This window comes from Palaemon carinicauda, chromosome 27 (genome assembly GCF_036898095.1).
Source record: "Palaemon carinicauda isolate YSFRI2023 chromosome 27, ASM3689809v2, whole genome shotgun sequence".
NCBI lineage: Eukaryota > Metazoa > Arthropoda > Malacostraca > Decapoda > Palaemonidae > Palaemon > Palaemon carinicauda.
In genome coordinates, this window is record NC_090751.1 from 26,393,395 (window position 1) to 26,413,596 (window position 20,202).

Below are 20,202 nucleotides of genomic sequence, written 5' to 3' on the forward strand. Positions count from 1 at the left end.
GCCTATTCTTTACATATTCTCCTCTGTCCTCATACACCTGACAACACTGAGCTTACCAAACAATTCTTCTTACTGCATTGTTATTGTTCAGTGGCCACTTTCCTCTTTGTCAGGGTAGAAGAGACTTTTTAGCTCCGGTAAGCAGCTCCTCTAGGAGAAGGACACTCCAAAATCAAACCATTGTTCTCTAATCTTGGGGAGTGCCATAGCCTCTGTACCATGGTCTTCCACTGTCTTGGGTTAGAGTTCTCTTGCTTGAGGGTACACTCAGGCACACTGTTCTATCTTATATCTTATTTCTCTTCATCTTGTTTATTATTTTTTTTATTTTTATAGTTTATAACTCTTCATCTTGTTTTTTTTTTAATTTTTATAGTTTATAAAGTGATATTTTAATATTGTTGCTCTTTTTTAAAATATTTTTTTGGGCTCAGCCAGGTCGTCCTGATGGAAGTTGCCTAAAGGAACCTTCCATCAGGACGACATGGCTATTTCACCCAAAAATAGATTTTTCGCTTTGCTCAAAAACCACTTATTTTTCCTTGTTTCTTTTCCTCACTGAGCTATTTTTCCTGTTGAAGCCCTGGGCTTATAGCATCCTGCTTTTCCAACTAGGGTTGTAGCTTAGCAAGTAACAACAACAACAACAACAACAACAACAATAATAATAATAATAATAATAATAATAATAATAATAATAATCGGAATGTGGATGCCATGAGATGTTATATTCTGTTTCTCCTACTGATTGTCATGGATTAAGATCTTTGGACTTTGTCCATGAATCAGGCTGTGAACAAATCAAAAGTGAAACTACTCACAGGTCTGGTAACTAATTGGATCTAGTACACCGACTCCCTAGCATTACAACAACTAAGGCTGGTTCTTCAGTAGGGACATCTGATCATGCCTTGGTTTAGTTAGTAATTAAGACTGAGCAGCCTGTCCCTGATGTGTCATACTCATATAGAATATATGTGATATCTAAAGCAGACAGGAATAGCATTTTTAATGATCTTTTGCATTTGAATTGGTCACAATTGTATTAGTGTTCAGTCTGTTGTTCTCTTGAATGAAAATCTGGTCAATATAACTGATAAGTACATTCCTTCTAGTATGTTAAAATACCGAGTGAAAGACAAACCTTGGTTCAATGACGATTGGAAAGGTGCTTGATTAGAGAAGTAAGAGGCCTATCATCCTTAGAAGGGTAACAGATCAGATTCTACTTGGAATAACTATATTCAGCTAAGAACTGTTGCTTATAGTTTGCGCTTCGACTGATAAGGAATATAATTTAACCAGGAGCATAAGTGGTAGGCTACCCTTAAATCTGCACTCTTTGATGTAGGTGTAACAGTTCCTCCTTTCCTTAATCATATCTATCACTCATGATCCAAAAGAAAAAGCAACCGTTTTGACTGATGTGTTTGACAGTAGGCAGAGTAATAAGAAACTCGATCCTCCTCATTCCTGTTTTGATGTTTACGGAGGTGTAGACCCAAATGTTATTTTTCCATTTTTTTTTTTTTATAAAGCCTGTTGATTTATTAGATCCTAAGAAGTCTGTTATTTTCTGCAAGTTAGAAAGAAGAGGTTCTTTCTGCACTTGTTGAAGAATTGGTAATGTTACTTCATTAGGTAAATGTGTTTGTGGTAGCTCTAGTCCTGTTGATTATTGTCCAATTTCCATTTCTCCTTATTATCAATAAGTTTTTGAAGGTCTTTTGCAAAACAACTAAGTAGGAACCTGTATGCCTTGATTTTAGCAGTCTTAAACTGCATTAATCATGAGGCCCTCGATTTCAATTTCAAACAGTTAAAAAAAGATGGGTCTTTTCTTTTAAGCAATAGATAGTCAAGAGTTGTTTTTGGGCACCACAAGGAGTATAGGAATGTGTATCTGGTGTTCCTCAGAGTAGTGTTCTTGGCACAATACTTTTCATACTACAGTATTTACTATTTGGTTTTCAAAGAAAAAAAATCTTGTTGCATATGCAAATATGCTACTCTTTGCCTCAATACCATCTCCTGAATGTAGATCTGGGATTGCTGAATCCCATTATAGAGATCTAGCTAAACTTAGTGCAAGGTGCAAATTATGGGCGCAAGAAGTTCAACTCACTAACAAAACTCAAAGTATGATTTTAAATAGGTCGAGGACATTGGATCCTCAACATCTAGATCTCAGCATTGATAATGTTTCTTTAAAAATCTTAAGCTTCATTCTGAATTGCAAAGTTACTTTTGAGGAACAAAGTCTCTTTCTTCTTCAACTGCACAAAAAAATTACTTATTGAGAAATTCTTTTTAAGATTTTCAATGACCAATCTATTCTGACAAAATGTTTGAACTCTCAATTTACCTTGTTTCAAGTATTGTTCTCCTGTATGGTCTTCAGGTGCTAATTCTCATCTTAATTTGTTGGACAAAAACTTACTGTCTATTGAATTTATTATTCCTGATCTGGATATTAATCTCTAGCATAATCATTCACTTAGTTCTTTACAAATGTTGCAAATGATTTTTCATAATTCTGATCATCCTTTGCCTTCAGATCTTCCCAGACAGGACCATCCTGTACGTACTTTTACCAGTCTTGCCTTTTACATCATAAGGTTCAGCACTACACAGTACTCTAGAAGTTTAATTCCAGTTGTGATGAGACTGTGAAATGGTATTCTTAATCAGGCAGTTGAATGGGTTGTACTTCAGAAGTTAAAACTTGCAGAAAATTATTTTATGTTGAAGAGGCCGACATACGTCTCTTCTAGTTTTTTATATGACAGATCTATTTTAATGTTGTTAATGACCTTATGATATTTCCTATTTTTTTATATATTACTTCTCATGTATAGTTAATCCATTTCCTATGAGGTTATTTTTCCCTCCTGGAGTTCCTGGGCTTGTAGCATCCTGCCTTTCAAACTAGGGTTGTAGCTTGCTAGTAATAATAATAACAATAATATGTTTTTCCCATCAATTTGTTCTTTATCAACGTATAATAATTATTCAGGACTGAACCCTCAAGTAAATCTCACTCACCTGTCCACAGTGCATCATGTCTCCTCCTCCAACTATCCTGCTATTTTGATAGGGTTGTTTACTTGTTGCTAACACTTACAATGTTATTCTCACCATGGTATTTGAAGTTGCAAAAGAGACTCTTGAATCAAATTATTAGAATAAACGTACAGCCAATGAGAAGGTTTCTTGAGCAGCTCTGCTTCTTGATCTGCCAATTGGTTATAGCCTTTAGTATTATTTCACACACAAAAACAAGTCTTATTTGTTTCATCTTACAATTTAACTCTGACCTTCTGTAAATTTGATGCTTTGTTTTTATTTCCTATTTTGAACTCTATATTGACCTTTTAAGCATGAAGATGGTTGAATGCAAATCAATGTTATGTAACTAAGTTTTATAAATACATTATCATTTGCTAATAAAATCCTATCCTTACAAAAAGATATATATATATATATATATATATATATATATATATATATATATATATATATATATATATATATATATATATATATATATATATATATATATATATATATATATATATATATAAAATCACAAAATTATCAAAATGCTTTAAAAATTAATATTAATGCAACAAGGCAATGGAATAAAAAACACCCAGATGATATAAAAAACAAAATACAGTAATAGACGGTTTAATATCCGAATAAAAATGAGAAAATTATAAAAAAATTATGTAATAACATAACAGAAATAGGAATGTTTGTTAATCGAACGTTTTGCCCTCCAATGAATAATAAAAAACAGGTAAAAAACAGTTTCCCTAGTTTAAGAAATGTTTTATGCTTATTCTTTTTATCAAAGCAACGAATGGAGGAATATGCTCGCTTATTCACCGTGGGCAGAGCCACTGGGGTGGAGTGTCACCTCCTAACACCGAGAGAAGTTGAGGATTCTTGGCCTCTCTTGAATGTGGGGGACATCACTGGTGCTCTCTATAGCCCCGGCGATGGTACCATTGATCCTTCAACTCTGTGCGCAGCACTTACTAAGAAAGCCCGTGCGATGGGCGCCCAGGTAATTGTTTGGCTGTCTTTCTCAATTGATGACCAACCCCCTCACTAACATCTGAAAGGTTTTACCAATGTTCCTTTGATCCCTAGATCCACTCACGTTTTTGTCTTCAACTATACCTCTTTTTCCCCTTCCAACAACTTATATCTTCTACTTCGTAGAGCAACTGCATTGTTTCCCCCCCAGTTGCACCTAAGCAATGAACGACCTTCAAGGGCCAAAATCCAGGCCATATGGCCCTAATTCTTGAATCTAATGCCTCACTGATGTTCTTTTCCCAATCTTCTTTGTATACAGCCTGTTAGCTACACCGTTGTGTCTTTTGGTCAGTGGGGTTGAGTAAGCATGTTTGGTCAGTGTTTGGATGGATTACTGTAAATGAGTGCCAGGTATGAGTATCCTTAATAAACCACTACTCCCCGGAACGTTTTATTTCCTGTAATGATCACTTGCCCAAGTACTGTTCTGAGTGGACTCTGTCATGTCTCCATATAGATGACTCATTACTCCCTGGCATTCATTGGCGGTCCAGCCAAAAACTGACTCATTGCCATGTGTTGTAGACAACTAATACTATGTTGAATTAGGAAAGTAATTGATAATCAAGTAACACATTCTTCATAAATCTAGAGACCATTTTATTACTTGAAGAAGATTCGCCAATAGTACTACTGTACTTCCCAAAAATTCTCCACTGTGTATTTATATTTTTACTAGGTTTACGATTACATAAATCAATCAAAGAACCACAAGGATATTATACCAAAGGACAAATTTTTTATGAAAAATGGAACTCGAGGAAATGTTATTTCATATATAAAAATATTAATAATGTTATTTCATGTATAGAAAATCAATAGTTATTTCATATATAATAAATCAATAATGCTATTTCATATATAAAAAATCAATTAGTTAACACACAGTACAGTATAATGAGAAGATTAATCAGCAAATACAGAGTTGATCAATTATCATATACAGGATTGATTAACATGCCAATTGTCTTAGTAACGACTGCAATTGAGACCAACCCTCACTTTAAACATTCTTTTTCCAACCCCTTAGTCTTCTCTTATAAACTACATGCAAGAATTGAATCTAAAAAAGTAACAAAGATCAGATAAATTAAAAGCTAAACATACCTCATATAATCAAATTTTTATCAAGAATATCTAAACGTATTTTAGGTCTATGAAGGTGTGGATGCTCAAGAGCTGCAAACTAGAGATGGCACCTTAGGGGTGAAGGTCGTCAAAGGAGTACACACGTCCCACGGATCAATTTCTACGAAAGCAGTGGTCAATTGTACAGGTATGAGTCTTTCAATTTGACTTTATAGTTAGGCTGTATTTAGACATTTGAGCTCTATGGGCCAATGCTGGGCCCTGGGAGGCCCTCCAGCACTGTGGCACAACTCGGGAAAAACCCTGCTGTTACACTTACGAGTAAATCTTGGGAAAGATTTCACAGCAAGAGAGAAGAAATAAATCTAAACCAAAGATAAATTAGAAGGCTAAAAAGTGGGGGGAGTTGGGGGACTAACAGGCATTTCAAATACCCTTTAGTAATGCCTAACAACCAGTTTTACACAAATACTTTTCATATTTCCAAATAAGAATTTGGACCTGATTTTCAAATCATAAACTTGAGTTTTTTCCTCTGGTGAGGAGGGGGTATTTCTGCAGGAACATGGTGAAAATATTGTACAGTACTAGAAATCTTGATGGTTCAGTACATATCAAACTATTTCTCAGAATTATTCATAATAGCCTTAAAAATTTATCAAGACTTGATTTCTTAACCAATTTTATATACCCTAATTACATAAAACCCTTATCCTTCTGACTGGATTTCTGCAGGAGTATGGTGCGATGACATAGTACAACAGCTATCAGGCCCTGGTAGCAGGCTGCCACAGGTCTGCATGGAGCACTGTATAGTCATAATGGAACCTCTGCCAGGAGTTCGTCAAATGCCCAACGTCCGCGACCACGACGCAAACATGTGTCTAAGGGTTCAGGGAGATTCCCTAATTATCGGCGGTTACGAACTGAATGCCCCCACTGCTAAGGTGCGTTGTATGAAGATTATCAGCCTTTTAAATGTATACAGTATCTTTGAGCTATGAATTTCACCACATCTATAATGTTAGAGGGATTTATAAAGGCAATTAACCTTTAAACATGTGTACTGTATGTTTGAAAATTAAATCACAATCAAAGAAAGCTAAAAACCTTCAAAAATACCGGTATATATCTTTACCAGTTCCAACAAGATTATGACCGACAATGTCACTACAGCTATGGAAAAAAAATTTCATATTCTTCTGATACCAGGTAGACCGAAGCTTTACATTTGGGTTGTACGACTTCAAAATGGACAATTTCCTGGAGATCATGGAGGGGGCCATCAACAGAGTCCCAAAACTTGCCGACGTTGGAATCAAAGCACAGATTTGCGGACCTGAATCCTTTACTCCCGACAGAAAACCTCTTTTAGGTAAGGAATCAAGTCCTCAGCTCGAAGCTTTTGGTCAATTATATTTTGTTTTATATGAGGACTGGTATGTATCTACTGTATTACTGGCCTTTTAGAGTGAGACTCAAAACTCTTTGACACTGTTTCAGGGGAAGATTGGGATGTGCGAGGCTTGTTCCACGGCTTTGGCTTCAACAGTTCCGGCATTATGCTGTCAGGAGGTTGTTCTGAGCAGTTGGCTCACTGGGTCTTGAATGGTCGACCTCAACTTGATATGGCTGATTTTGACTGTAGGTGAGAGTTCTTCCACTTAAAACAAAACACATTTATTGAGGATTGGATAATGTATAGTACTGTAATAATATTACCATATTAATAATAACTATAGTTATTACTATCACTGGCAAAAATTAAGATTATCTATCAGTGAAAAATGACGTTAATGCAAGAGAAGGTCAAGATGACTCAGCCCAACACTAGGGATATTATGAAGGTCCCAAAGCTTGAGTCAAGGTATACATCTTCATTCTGCATTCTATAAATATGGGATGTGCATATGGCTGGCCACAGGTAAATCAGTTAGCAGACATATTCAGCATGGGAGATGCTGTGACAGGTTCTATAGAACCTGAGACTTGGTCTTGGATGCTAATAGATTTGTCTTAGGGAAAGGAAGACAATATTTCGTTGTTATATAATGTCATATTGGATTTCCTGTTCTAGCCTTTATCATAAAGTCCTTGGGAACTATACAGCAGCCAAACTAAGATGGATTGACATCACATTGTATATAAACTATTCCTTAAAATAAAAAATTGTAAAATCCCATTAACAGAAAATGAATAATAAATGTATGCCTCTTATGATTTTGTTACAGTGACTGGTATATTTCAGCTATCACAATACAGTGATACCTCGGTACTCGACCATAATCCGTTCGAGATCCGTGTTCGACCTCCGATTTGTTCGAGTACCGAATTTTTTTTCCCCATAAGAAATAATGGTATATATTCTATTCCGTTCCCAAGCACTCGAACAGGCCCAAAATATTAATAAAACGTGTACCTAAACAACAATAATTATCTAAATGTGTATGAAATTGGTCAGAAAATCCTATAAAACAATTTTAAACCATTTACTGTACTAAAATAAAACAATTTTAAACCATTTTCTGTACTGTAGTGAACATACCTTTGAGCAGCGGTTCGATGGCATACAGGGATGGATGTGGAGAGGATGGAAGGGGGAGGTTACTGCTTGGAAGGAGAGTCCCCTTCCATGATGTGGCGGGGTAGTTCTCCTTCAGGAGTTGTTTCTCTCTCCAATGAAAGGGTGGGCAGATCTATTTCAGGGGTTTCTTCTCTTCTTTGTCTCTTCTTTGGAGGAGAAACAGGCTTTGATGTAGCAGCTTTCTTTTCTTTTGTGAAAAACTGGTCTATTGTTAATTGTTTCTTCCTCCTCTGCAGTATTCTTCGAAAATGATGAATACCTGTTCTATTACGAATACCTGTTCTATTACGAAACTTTTCAAACCAACCCCTGCTCGCTTTAAATGTAAATGAATCACTTTCACTGGTACTCGGACTTTTCTTCACTAATTCTTCATAGATATGCAACGCTTTTTCACAAATGAACGCTTCACTAACACTTTCCCCGGCCAACTGTTTTTCTTTAATAAATATTAAAAGCAACTTTTCCATCTCCTCAATCACTTGTGGCCTTTGCTTAGTTACCGCCGTAACTCCCGTTGCAACATTCGCCTTCTTAATCATTTCTTTATGCTTTAAAAACGTAGAAATGGTCGACTTCGCCATTCCGTATTCTACCGCTAAATCGGACACTCATACACCATTCTCATATTTCGCTATAATTTCCTTCTTCAACTCGATCGTTGTTCGCACTGTTTTCCTCTTCTCCTTCCCCTTAACACTCATTACTTTCTTGGGACTCATTATGAAAGCTAAAAAAGCAATTAAAAGCACTGAAAATCACTAAATCACAACGAATGCTGATCGCGCGTTGTCTGAGTGACGCTCTCGAGAGAACTGATGCTTCCCGAACAAGCGAGAGTGGCCGAGATGGCGCGATCATCACAAAGCCCATGCGGTCGTCACGTGTTCGGCTGGTCGAGTACCGAATTTTTGGTCGAGCACCGCAGCAAAAATTTCTCGAAAATTTTGGTCGAACTCCGAATTGTTCGAGTATAGAGTCGTTCGACTACCGAGGTATCACTGTACACTGCAGTACTACATATATATTTGTATATACATACTAATTCTTATACAGTACTGTATATATAAACATACCACATACAGTACTGTACTGTATACTGTACAGTACTTTATCAGTACATGCTCCTTATTGGGATGTACAATGTAGCGACGAAGAGGTCATTCTCAGCAGGTCCGTGAGGATGAAGTTGTGAAGTCCAAGCCTCAAATACATATATAAAAGATCACTGAAGATGGTGACCATGGTTTCAAGGTGAAACATCTTCAATAATAAATAAATGTCCTCGATTTCATTGTCAGATATCTTAAGATTTATAAACAAGGCCTAGTGCTGAGGCTGGGAACCCCATTCAGTGCCAAGGTGTAGCTGGGGGAATGCTCCACAGTTGCACTATGAAGTTAAAGAGACTAGACTATAAAGTGAGATTGAAAAAAGGAAATTGAAAAAGAGGTAAAATAAGACACTTTAGTAATGCCTACAGTATGCTGTGCAAAATGTATTAATAGCAATAGTCCCGGTATGGAGGGAGTGTCAGATATCTTGATTAAAAATTATTCAGTGAATATTTTAGAAAGAAAATCCTAAGGCCCCTTGAATGCTAGAAGAACAGAGTCTCCAGTTCTAAGTGCAATCGGGTGGAAATATTTTATCATTGTGATGTTTAAACAATAAAGGTACCTATATTGAAGAATACAGTACTAACTTGGGAAAAAATAAGATTTTCTATATACCGAATTTTGTAAAGGGATAAAATTATCTGGATTTGATTTAAATATATCACTTCATCCTAATATCTCCCAACATCTTTGCAGTGATTGTGAATAACTGTGAAAAAGTATATCTCTAGACTGAAATTAAGCTGAAAAGTTGTTCATATAGACATACTATACAATAAACTAATATCCATTTTCCTTTTCTTTAAATTTTGCATACTATCTCATTGCCCTTATTGGTTTGTCTGGTCCATCAGCCTCACCATTCAAAAGGAAGATTAAAATTTTTCACTTTTACCAGACGATTTCCCAAACAATCGCTCAAGTGGCACAAGTGGGCTGAGGAGCGCAGTCACGAATCCTACACTAGCAATTACTCAATAGTGTTTCCTGACAATCAACCTTTGGCTGGACGAGCAATGATTACCGATCCTTTGCATCAAGTAAGAAGCTTAGTTAATTATTTATTTATCCATTCATTTACTGCACTGTATTTACAAGTACCAAAACAATCACAGCATCTCGAAGTCAGCATTCAGTATCAAGTGTTTCTTAGATATTATTGCAATTTCACATAGGAGTAATGCTGTAGAATCACAGAACATGGTAGTGAATCAGTTTGTGTTTAAAAATTGCACAGCTATTTTCCATAACAGGATGATCACCCAGAATTGTTATCCAAATTCATGTACCCAAGCAATTATTGGTCTTCCACTAAATGTTTTAAAAGAACAATCATGAATCTAATTTTTCTTCACAGAGGCTAACAGAAGCCGGATGTTTCTGGGAAGAATCTCTTTGCTGGGAACGTCCTGGGTTCTTTACATCAAGCCCTTTGATACTGCAGCCCTATGACTGGAAGGGAGCATTTGAAATGACATCTCATGATATTTATCCTTACCGGGATGTCCTGAAACAGTGTCATACATTTGATCTGCCTCCTTACTACAACCAGGTCAGAGGTTTCCTACATTTTAAAATCTCACTGCAAGAATTTTATGTTGCTTACTGTCCAGTGCTGCCTAACATCCAGTAAAAGAAATCCTAAGTGTTTATTCTCAGGGTGAATTGTATCATTCTTAGTGAAACTGTGGTGGCCTATTGGAAACGTCCCTGACTTGGCATCCTGGTGGATGGAAGATAAGAGTCCCGCTCAAACATGATACAGTAGTTTCTTGTGGCGTCTGCAACCTCACCATCCTTGTGAGCTAAAGATGGGGGGATTGGGGGAGCCTATAAATCTACCTACTGAGTCCTCAGCAGCCATTACCTGGCTTTCCCAGGTCCTAGCTTGGGTGGAGAGGGGGGCTTGGATGCTGATCATATGGATATATGGTCAGTCTCCAGGGCATTGTCCTACTAGGGTATTGTCACTATCCCTTGCCTCTGCCATTCATGAGCAACCTTTAAATATAGGATATGAGGTGTACCACAATACAGTGCTGTATATACTGTAGTATAAGAAATGGCTACAGTTATTCAATGCAAGGTATGTCTGATATAAAACAAAAATAAATCCCAAGTTAAACTAACCTGAGGCAGCATCCTACCTGAAGTCACCACACATCCAGATACCCTTGACGATAATGATTGAAGTAAAGAGTGTAACTACATATATAGCGATAACATAGATTTAGAATATTCTCATGAAAGTGGTATATTACAGTCCTGTACTCATCCCTTGACTTTCGTAAGGTTAGGTAACAGAGATACCAAAATATATTGTTGCAAATATATGCTACCCTTCTTATACAGTAAAGCCAATATTATACATGGTCTTGAGAATTCAGCCTCCTTAACCTACTCCACCTTCTCATTTCTGTCAAGGCTGAGTTGTTTTGGTGTAATATAATACAGGACATGATAGCTTGAAGAGCTCTCTTGAGGAAAACCAGGTAGAGAAGACTGATACAGTTATATAAGTGAATTTTCAAGTCCTTGTGTTATATTAGCTTTTATGCCTTTTATGTTGATGCATATTCATTCTTCTGTAATTGGGAATGCTTTCCTGTTTTTGCTGTTAATATTGAAAATAGCCAAAAACATTACTTTTTAAGAAATTTGAAGACCTTACATGAATACATGTACTGTACAGTAATCATATTCACAAATGTTAAATCTGCAAATGTTAAGGCCAACAATATTACCACACTGCAGTCAAGAATTAAGGGATTTTGACGAAGGAAAAATCTATTTCTGGGGAGAGACCTGTGACGCCCGGCGAAAAAGTCCTTCTTTGTACTTTTTCTGATATAAATCTTCCAAATATACCAGAGAAAATTAAAAGCATGGAATGCAGAGGTTACAACCCTCGCGCGAGCACCTTGTTGGTGTCGTATATCTAAAAAAGGGATTTTGACGAAGGAAAAATCTATTTCTGGGGAGAGACCTGTGGCGCCCGGCGGAAAAGTCCTTCTTGTATACCTTTTCTGATAAAAACCTTCCAATTATACCAGAGAAAGATAAAAGCATGGAATGCTGAGGTTACAACCCTCGCGCGAGCACCTTTTGGGTGTCGTGTATAAAGCAAAGGCGCGTGAAATCCACTATTCACAGGTTGTCTTCCATTTAGTTAATTCCTTCGCCAAAGGGATGGGCCGATACAGAGGCCCTAGACACATCTCCATCGCCGCACCACCCACGCCACGACGCGAGCGCCATCTGAACAACATCCTTCTGTATTGACCATGATGGCTTGGAAAGGAAAGGGTGGGATCGTGTAAAATAAGGGGAAGGGTTTCGCCGGGCGCCACAGGTCTCTCCCCAGAAATAGATTTTTCCTTCGTCAAAATCCCTTTTCTGGGTCGAACCTGTGGCGCCGGGCGAAAATGTACCAGAGAATGCCTTCCAAGCCCAACAATAACTACTAATTTAATAAGGGGAGAGAAACAACACCATGTAAAGAAAATCATATATAATTCAGGTAAGTAGGCATAAAATATAAACTAGCCACAGGGCATAGTGATAACAAGGAAACCTCTGAGTATCAGAGGAAAACATGCAACAAAACTGACATGGCTAAGAATATCCCAACTTAATAACAAGGGAAAACAATAATAGTTACAATCATATTAACCTACTGTAATATGTAATACACTTAGGGCTAACGAACCACCAAGGAAGCGGCGTCGTGGTGCGAGTGGCGGGTAGGAGGGAGAAGAGAAGAGATGGATGAAAGGAAGAACAAAAGATCAATGGGGAGAGATAAGGCTCCCAGCTGCAACCGTTGGATATTTAAGAGCCTGTAAGTTCTTTAGATAGTGGCGTTTGAAGACCATAGGAGATTTCCAACCCGTGTACTTCTTAAGGTTATCAAAGTCCATATTCTGGAAATAGTTGATGGAGGTAGCTATCGATCGGATATCATGAGCATGGGGAAATGAACCCGGATTGGCTTGTTTAATGAAGTATAGGATCTGTTGCCTAATGCCACGTATGGAAATGGTACCTCCTTGTTCTCTGATAAACAAGGGGCCAGACGATTGGGTAGCAGTCCTGGCTAAAAAGGCCCTGAGAGTGGTGACCGGACATAGAGAAGTATCTTGGAGAAGAGGAATAATCTTCCAAGGGGACCACCTATTTTGGGGGTCCTCGTTCTTAGCTAGGAACGCCCTGTCTGGTGAAAGAAGTACCTCACCTGAAGGGAGGAAATCCATGTTCTCTGAGTTTCGTGAGAGAGCTGCTAGTTCTGAGATTCTGGAACCCGAGGCCAAAGCTGTTAGAAATAAAGTCTTCCTAAGAAGAGTGATATAAGAGCAGGATTCGTTGTCCGTGTCGGAGGCCAGTTTGAGGACATCATTTAGAGACCAAGAGACCTTTTGAGGACGGACCGAAGGTCGAAGCCTAGCACATGCTTTTGGAATAGATGAGAAATAAGACTCCGCCAGGTTAATGTTAAACCCAACCAGGAAGACTTTCCTCAGAGCTGACTTAATGGTGGTTATAGTGCTAGCTGCTAGGCCTTTGTCAAAAATGGACCTAAAGAAGGAGATGGCTAAATTAGGAGTCATAACCGAATGGTCTGACGTCCTTAAGAAATCCGCTAGTTTCTTAACCGCCGAATCATATTGGCGAATCGTTGAGTCCCTTTTGTCTGATTCTATAAAGAGGACATTATCTGGGTCGATGTTTGCGTCCCTACGTGCCGCAAACTTCATGAAATCCACAAAGTTAGGGTTTTGGCTATCCTTGAGGAATCTGACACAGTCCGTGTTTGGACCACCTGGGTCAGTTTGGGGAATGGGATCCGGAAGGGACGGAGTTTCAACTCGAGGAGGAGAGGAAACCAACTGCTCTTTGGCCAGTGAGGTGCCACTAAAGCTACTACCCCGTTGAAGGAGCGGAGTTTGTGCAAGACTTTCAGTAGAAGATTCACTGGAGGGAATAAGAAGATCTTCTGCCAATGGTTCCAATCCAGGGTTAATGCGTCCATGGCATAAGCCTGAGGGTCCAGGTTCGGTGTCACATAACACGGGAGTTTGTGATTGAGTCGGGTCGCGAATAGATCTACCTGGAGACCTGGAACCAGCCTGAGTATCCACCGGAAGGAGTGCATGTCCAGGGACCACTCCGATTCCAGTGGGCTCGTCCTGGATAATGCGTCTGCTATCACATTCTGGACTCCTGCTAGGTGAGTTGCTGACAGGAACCAGTCTTTGTCGGCTGCCAAGGTGAAGATAGTGACTAGGATCTGATTCAGGTTGGGTGATTTGGACCCCCCCCTGTTGAGGCAGTGGACTACGGCCGTACTGTCTGAGACTACTCTGATGTGGGTCGACCTCGGAGGGGAGATTCTCTTCAGGGTCAAGAACACCGCCATGGCTTCGAGAACATTGATATGGAACTGTCTCATGGCGGGTGACCAAGAGCCCTGACACATCTGATGTTGGGAGTAACCCCCCCAACCACTCAGAGACGCGTCGGTATGAATTGTCACTTGTGGAGAGGGGAACTGTAGAGGAACTGACTTGGAGAGGTTCCTCCGATCGGACCATGGTCGTAGTCTCATTTTCAAGACAGAGGGGATCTTCGAGGTCTTGTCTCTTAAAGGTATTGTCGCCCTCTTTCTCCAAACTCGATTGATGTCTTTGAGTTTGGCTTTTAATAGGAGATCGGTCAGTGAGGCAAACTGGAGTAGGCCGAGGACTCGTTCTAAAGCTCTTCTGGACACCTGTTTGTGTTTGAGAAAGTTCCTGACCTTGGAAGCTATCTCCCTCACCTTCTTGGGAGGAAGGGAGAGCTTGTGCTTTGAGAGGTCCCAACGGATGCCTAACCATTCGAAGAGGCTTGATGGTTGTAGGCGGGACTTCCGGAGGTTGACTTGGAAGCCCAGTTTGGAGAGAAAATGGAGTACCTTCGACGTAGCTCTTTTGCATTCCTGGTGCGACTGGGCCCAAATGAGCCAATCGTCCAGATAGGCGACGATTTGTATCCCTTGGTGTCTGAGTTGCTCGAGCACCGTCTCCCCCAGTTTCGTGAATACCCTGGGGGCAATGCTGAGACCGAAGGGCATGACTTTGAATGCGAAGGCTCTCTTGCCGAGACGGAAGCCTAGATAAGGAGAGAAGTTTCGAGCTACTGGGACATGATAATAGGCGTCGGTAAGATCGATAGAGGTGGTGACGGCCCCACGGGGAAGTAAGGTCCGTACCTGAGAGATAGTCAGCATACGGAACTTGTCGCAAAGGATGTAAGAGTTGAGCTTCGACAAGTCCAGAACTACCCTCAACGCCGACGAGTCTTTCTTCGGGACTGTAAACAGGCGGCCTTGGAACTTCAGGGATCGAACCCGCTTGATTGCTCTCTTCTTGAGTAACTCCGCAGTGTACTCTTCCAGGATGGGAGTGGGTCTCTGGAAGAAGGTCACCGGTGGAGGAGGGGATCCCTGTGACCATTTCCAACCCAAGCCCCTTGATATTATGCTGTGAGCCCATGGACTGAAGGTCCAATGATCCCGGAAGTGATAAAGTCTCCCTCCTACCGGCATCACATCATTGGGAGGGAGTGAACTTAGGGCCCCTCCCTCCACGGGAACCCCTTGCTCTGGGCCCGCCGCGTTGGCGGAACTGTCCTCTACCTCTGGAACTCCCTCTTTGGTATCCACGAAAGGAACCGGAGGGTTCGTAGGCAGGGTTGTATGCAGGTGAGGGCATCCAAGAGGGGTTGGGCTGTGTACCAGGGGGAGCAGCGAGGTAGACTACCTGCTGAGGAGGCGCCTGTTGTCGAGAAGTCGAGGCCGCGGAAGGCTGTGGGGACGAGGTACCCCGGGCCGCTTTGTAAGGACTAAACCTCAGCTTCTTCTTGAAGAATGTGTGTCTCTGGGGTTCGAACCTCTTTTTGGCTGAGAGACCCCACCTTACCTGCAAATTCTGGTTTGCCCTCGCTGCGTCCTGAAGAACCTTATCCACCTCGGTCTGAGGGAAGAGGGTCTTACCCCAGCAGGAGGAAGCTATCAGTCTGTTCGGCTCATGCCTGATGGTGGCCTCCGACAGAACGAACTTCCTGCAACTAACCCGTGCTGACCAGAAGTCATGGAGATCTATTTGGTAGGATAGCAGCTGGTTCTTTGTGGCGACTCTGAACAGCGTTTCCTCTGGGTAAAGAGATGCAAGGGACTCCATGGAGGTGATGGATTGGAGGGACCTAGCAAGTCTAGTACGGGTCTCGAACTCAGTTTTGAGAAGACTCTCTATTAATCTGGGAAGCTTCTCAGAGAAAAGAGTAGAGGCACAGTCCGGGTCTAGTTTCCCCACCGTGAAGGTAGAGGCCGCAGCATCCCAGGCTGCCGAGGAACCCGGAATAAGCAAAGAGGTGGGGTCCGTCTCCTTGAGAGCCGGCATGGAAGAGCCTTCTTTGATGGCCTGTATAGTCAGCTCTGTGACTTTGTCTATGAGCGGCAAAGAGATGGAGGCCGCTGTCGTAAAAATAGTGTAGGAACCCTTGTGAGGGGTGAGCTTTGAGTTAATACACCCCCACTCTGATAGTGTTCTGGCCCAGATAGCCTGGGCCTGCTCTTTTGGAAATATGACCGTTTCCTTCGGTACCTTGTCCATACGGACCAATGCATGTTCCTTTAACCGTACAAAACCATTGAACGGGAATGCTAGGCCAGGGGGATAGAACTCCAGGTCCTCTAGAGGGCGGGTGCCCATGCCCTCCAGAGTTAGGGAGCCATCTACGAATGGAGCATGCAAAGCAAACCGCCAAGGATTGTTTTTATCGAAGGGCGGCAGCTTCGATGCGTCTGGGGCAGAAGGGGGAGGGAACTGAGTTCCGGCGCGGATCAGAGTAGCCATCATATCCTTAATCTCTGTTATTGCACCAGAGTGATGTTGAACTTGATCCCTGACCAATCCTTTGATCAGTTGGATGGGGAGGAGATCGGCCCAGGGTACCTGAAAGTCACCCGTTGGTTTTTTCTTGGATTTGGTAGACTTAGACTTCTTAGGAGTAGTGGTTTTACGAGGAGCAATATGGATATCAGGAGCTGTCGAGGGTCCGGGGACCGGTGACGTTGATACTGGCAAAGCTGAAGTCTTATAAGTTCGAAGTGGCTTCACCTTGGGTCGTACGGAGGCAGAGGGATCCCGAGGAGAAGCCTTAGAGTTATCAAAACCTAGAAAGGAAGAGGTAGAAGAGGGAGTAGGAGAGAAAAGGGTTTCCACCAACTCGGCACCACTTACCTGCTCGTCCCTGGGTTCTACGTCTATATCCAGACCAGCCATGTCCATTGGTACGAGGGTTTCGTCCTCCACGGAAATGGTAGCCCTGACTTCTTCAATTAAAGGGGCAGCAAGGTCAGGAGAGACTGCAGCAGTAGTCGAGCCTGGGAAGAGACGGGAGGCCATATCCCCATCGAGGAGATAGGGAGCGCCAGACGGGGCATTCCTGCCAAAGCCCGACACCCACGGCCGAAGAGTAGCCCTTGCTGACCGAAGAGAGACATCATCGGCCTGTAAGATTTGCAGTGATTAGTGATGGAGGAGGGGGTTTGCCCTCCTAAATATACTGTGTATATCATATTCATGTCTATATTAGTGTCTGCCAACGAGAAATAAGGAACAAAGGGAAAACCCACTTACATCATCATTCAGCAGAACTGACGACAACTCGTAGCAGAACGAGCACAAATCCGGGAACCACACTGGGTATTGGGCCTGTCCCGGTTCCTGGATAAAGGGAATGGAGCAGTGGGCATGAGACCGGCAGAGGTCATGCCCAACGGGGTCGCTGAACGAGGCAGAGCATCCTTCAGCAGTACAACGGGCCTTCTGTAAAAGAAAGGAGACATGAGTCTGGTGATGCTTGAAACTCTGATAAGGGATAAAAACCTATTATTTTAGAGTTCTGGCACTCACTGAATTACCTAAGCACCCATATTGCCTTGACCAAACAACTAACTATTAACTTTAAGTTGATACTGCCCCATACCATTGTTGGCACTTTAAAATTCAATTGTCTGTATATTTGTAATGCACCCAATTCTGTTAATGACATAAGGATAATAAGCTTAAAGTAATCCGCCGACCTCCAAGGGTCGGGGAAGCAGTGACATGCCCTTAAAATAAATACAAACACCAGCCTTAGCTAAAGGCAAGGCAAATATAAGTGTGAAGTGTATGGGCGACCTCCGGTGAAGCCGGAGCTCCGGTGAGGCCGGATCGTAATGAAATGTCCTGAATAAAGGAGCCTTAGCTAATTAGCTAAGGCAACTTTAAGTGTTAAGTGTTTGGGCGACCTCCGGTGACGCCGGAGGATAATGAGATGCCCTGAATAATTCAATTGTGGCTAATAATTCAATTGTGAAAGATAAAAAGCTAAGTCGTAGCTAAAGACTAAAGCTTAGATTATAGTAAAGCGTATTTACGATCTCCGGTGAGGCCGGAGGGAGAAGAAAGGTCCTGAATAATTATTGTGAATAACAACACAGTTGTAATAACAAAGGCTATTGTGGATATGGCCGTGGCCTGAGACCGAAGTAAGGGCCACCGGAGGGTCTTATCTAAACAATATGAAGCCCGTCCCATGTAGTAAACAATATAAATATAACAATAGAACGAAAGTTATTGAGAATCCCTCGTGGCGGAGTATAACTCAAGGCGGAGTGGATAACGTTCATAACTACTCCCGAGCCGTAACGGGGAGAGGGCGAAACACGGACCAAAATAACGCTAACAATTGAAAAGTCACGAAAAAATAAATAACTCGTAAGTTATCATCCACCCAGAGGGGGAGAGGTGAGGGAGGGAGAACCCGCTGACCGCACAAAACGGAAAACGGGAAATCCGCTCCCCCACCGGAGCTAAGAAAGAAAACGAGAGAAAGGGGTAACTCGTGACTGCGAACAGAAAACGGGGACCCCAATCTCTCGCTCTCTTGGACACAAAAACAGGACTAAAAATCACAAAACACTATTATAAACGTATAAAATAAAAATGTACATCCATATAATACTACGATCGAAGAATAGCATCCGTTAAAACTTAAAATAAATAGCACTGTTCCTTTAACCGAGTCGAGTGACGAACGCCTCGGGCGGTTACTAAACAAAAACAAAGCTAAATCGCTATCTCGATCGTAGGCTGGACTTACTTGCAAAAAGTACCATGAGCAAAAAAATAAAAATAAAAATAATAACGGTTCTAAAGGCATAAGGCCAGGGACTTAACCAAGAACCTAAGTGACAGAGTACTAAACGGGCAGATAAAGATGAATTCCCCAACAAGTGAACAAACAATGGCCGCCATGAACGGCCAGACGGGGATAATAAAACAGACTATACTGGATATAAAACACAAGCCCGGTACAATAAAATACTGTCAAAACAAACTATGGTACTTAACATTGGAATGTGTGAAGATGGAGCTTCGGACATGACAAAATAAATCCACGATAGATAAAAAAGACCGAGAGCACAACGAAAACATTCAACACTTTTGAATTCCAAAAAGAAGGATGTAGTTCAGATGGCGCTCGCGTCGTGGCGTGGGTGGTGCGGCGATGGAGATGTGTCTAGGGCCTCTGTATCGGCCCATCCCTTTGGCGAAGGAATTAACTAAATGGAAGACAACCTGTGAATAGTGGATTTCACGCGCCTTTGCTTTATACACGACACCCAAAAGGTGCTCGCGCGAGGGTTGTAACCTCAGCATTCCATGCTTTTATCTTTCTCTGGTATAATTGGAAGGTTTTTATCAGAAAAGGTATACAAGAAGGACTTTTCCGCCCGGCGCCACAGGTTCGACCCAGAAAGGGCGTTTGTAAAACACTATTCACAGGCTGTCTCCCATTTAGATAATCCCTTCATCAAAGGGGGAGGGCCGTGACAGGCCCTAGAGAATACAGTTGAGATACCCTACCGACACCTACCACTCGCGCTCACCAGGTCATCCTTCTGCAAGAACATATGGCTTGGCAAGGAAAAGGGTGGGTCCGTACAAAAATAATCGGGAAGGGTTTCGCCGGGCGTCACAGGTCTCTCCCCAGAAATAGATTTTTCCTTCGTCAAAATCCCTTTTCTGGGTCGACCTGTGACGTCCGGCGAAAAGGTACCAGAGAATGCCTTCCAAGCCCAATAAAATAATAACATAATGAGGAGAATACAATCACCATGTACGACAATACTATGATATAATAAAGTAATCGTCCAATTACCAACCAGCCAAATGACATAGGGAACGTAAGGTTAAATAATAATGACGACAAGGA

At 41.3% G+C, this 20,202-nt stretch overlaps 1 protein-coding gene across 2 annotated transcripts in view; it reads left to right on the plus strand.

The window, feature by feature from the left end:
* LOC137620623 (sarcosine dehydrogenase, mitochondrial-like) overlaps window positions 1–20,202 on the plus strand; it is a 52,430-nt gene that overhangs the window by 9,468 nt on the left and 22,760 nt on the right. For both annotated transcript variants that reach the window (XM_068350918.1, XM_068350919.1), the window contains exons 4-10: window positions 3,860–4,072; window positions 5,260–5,383; window positions 5,932–6,143; window positions 6,409–6,571; window positions 6,700–6,844; window positions 9,797–9,938; window positions 10,256–10,450. In XM_068350918.1, coding sequence (XP_068207019.1) covers window positions 3,860–4,072; window positions 5,260–5,383; window positions 5,932–6,143; window positions 6,409–6,571; window positions 6,700–6,844; window positions 9,797–9,938; window positions 10,256–10,450 — 1,194 coding nt within the window. The remainder of the gene's footprint in view (window positions 1–3,859; window positions 4,073–5,259; window positions 5,384–5,931; window positions 6,144–6,408; window positions 6,572–6,699; window positions 6,845–9,796; window positions 9,939–10,255; window positions 10,451–20,202) is intronic.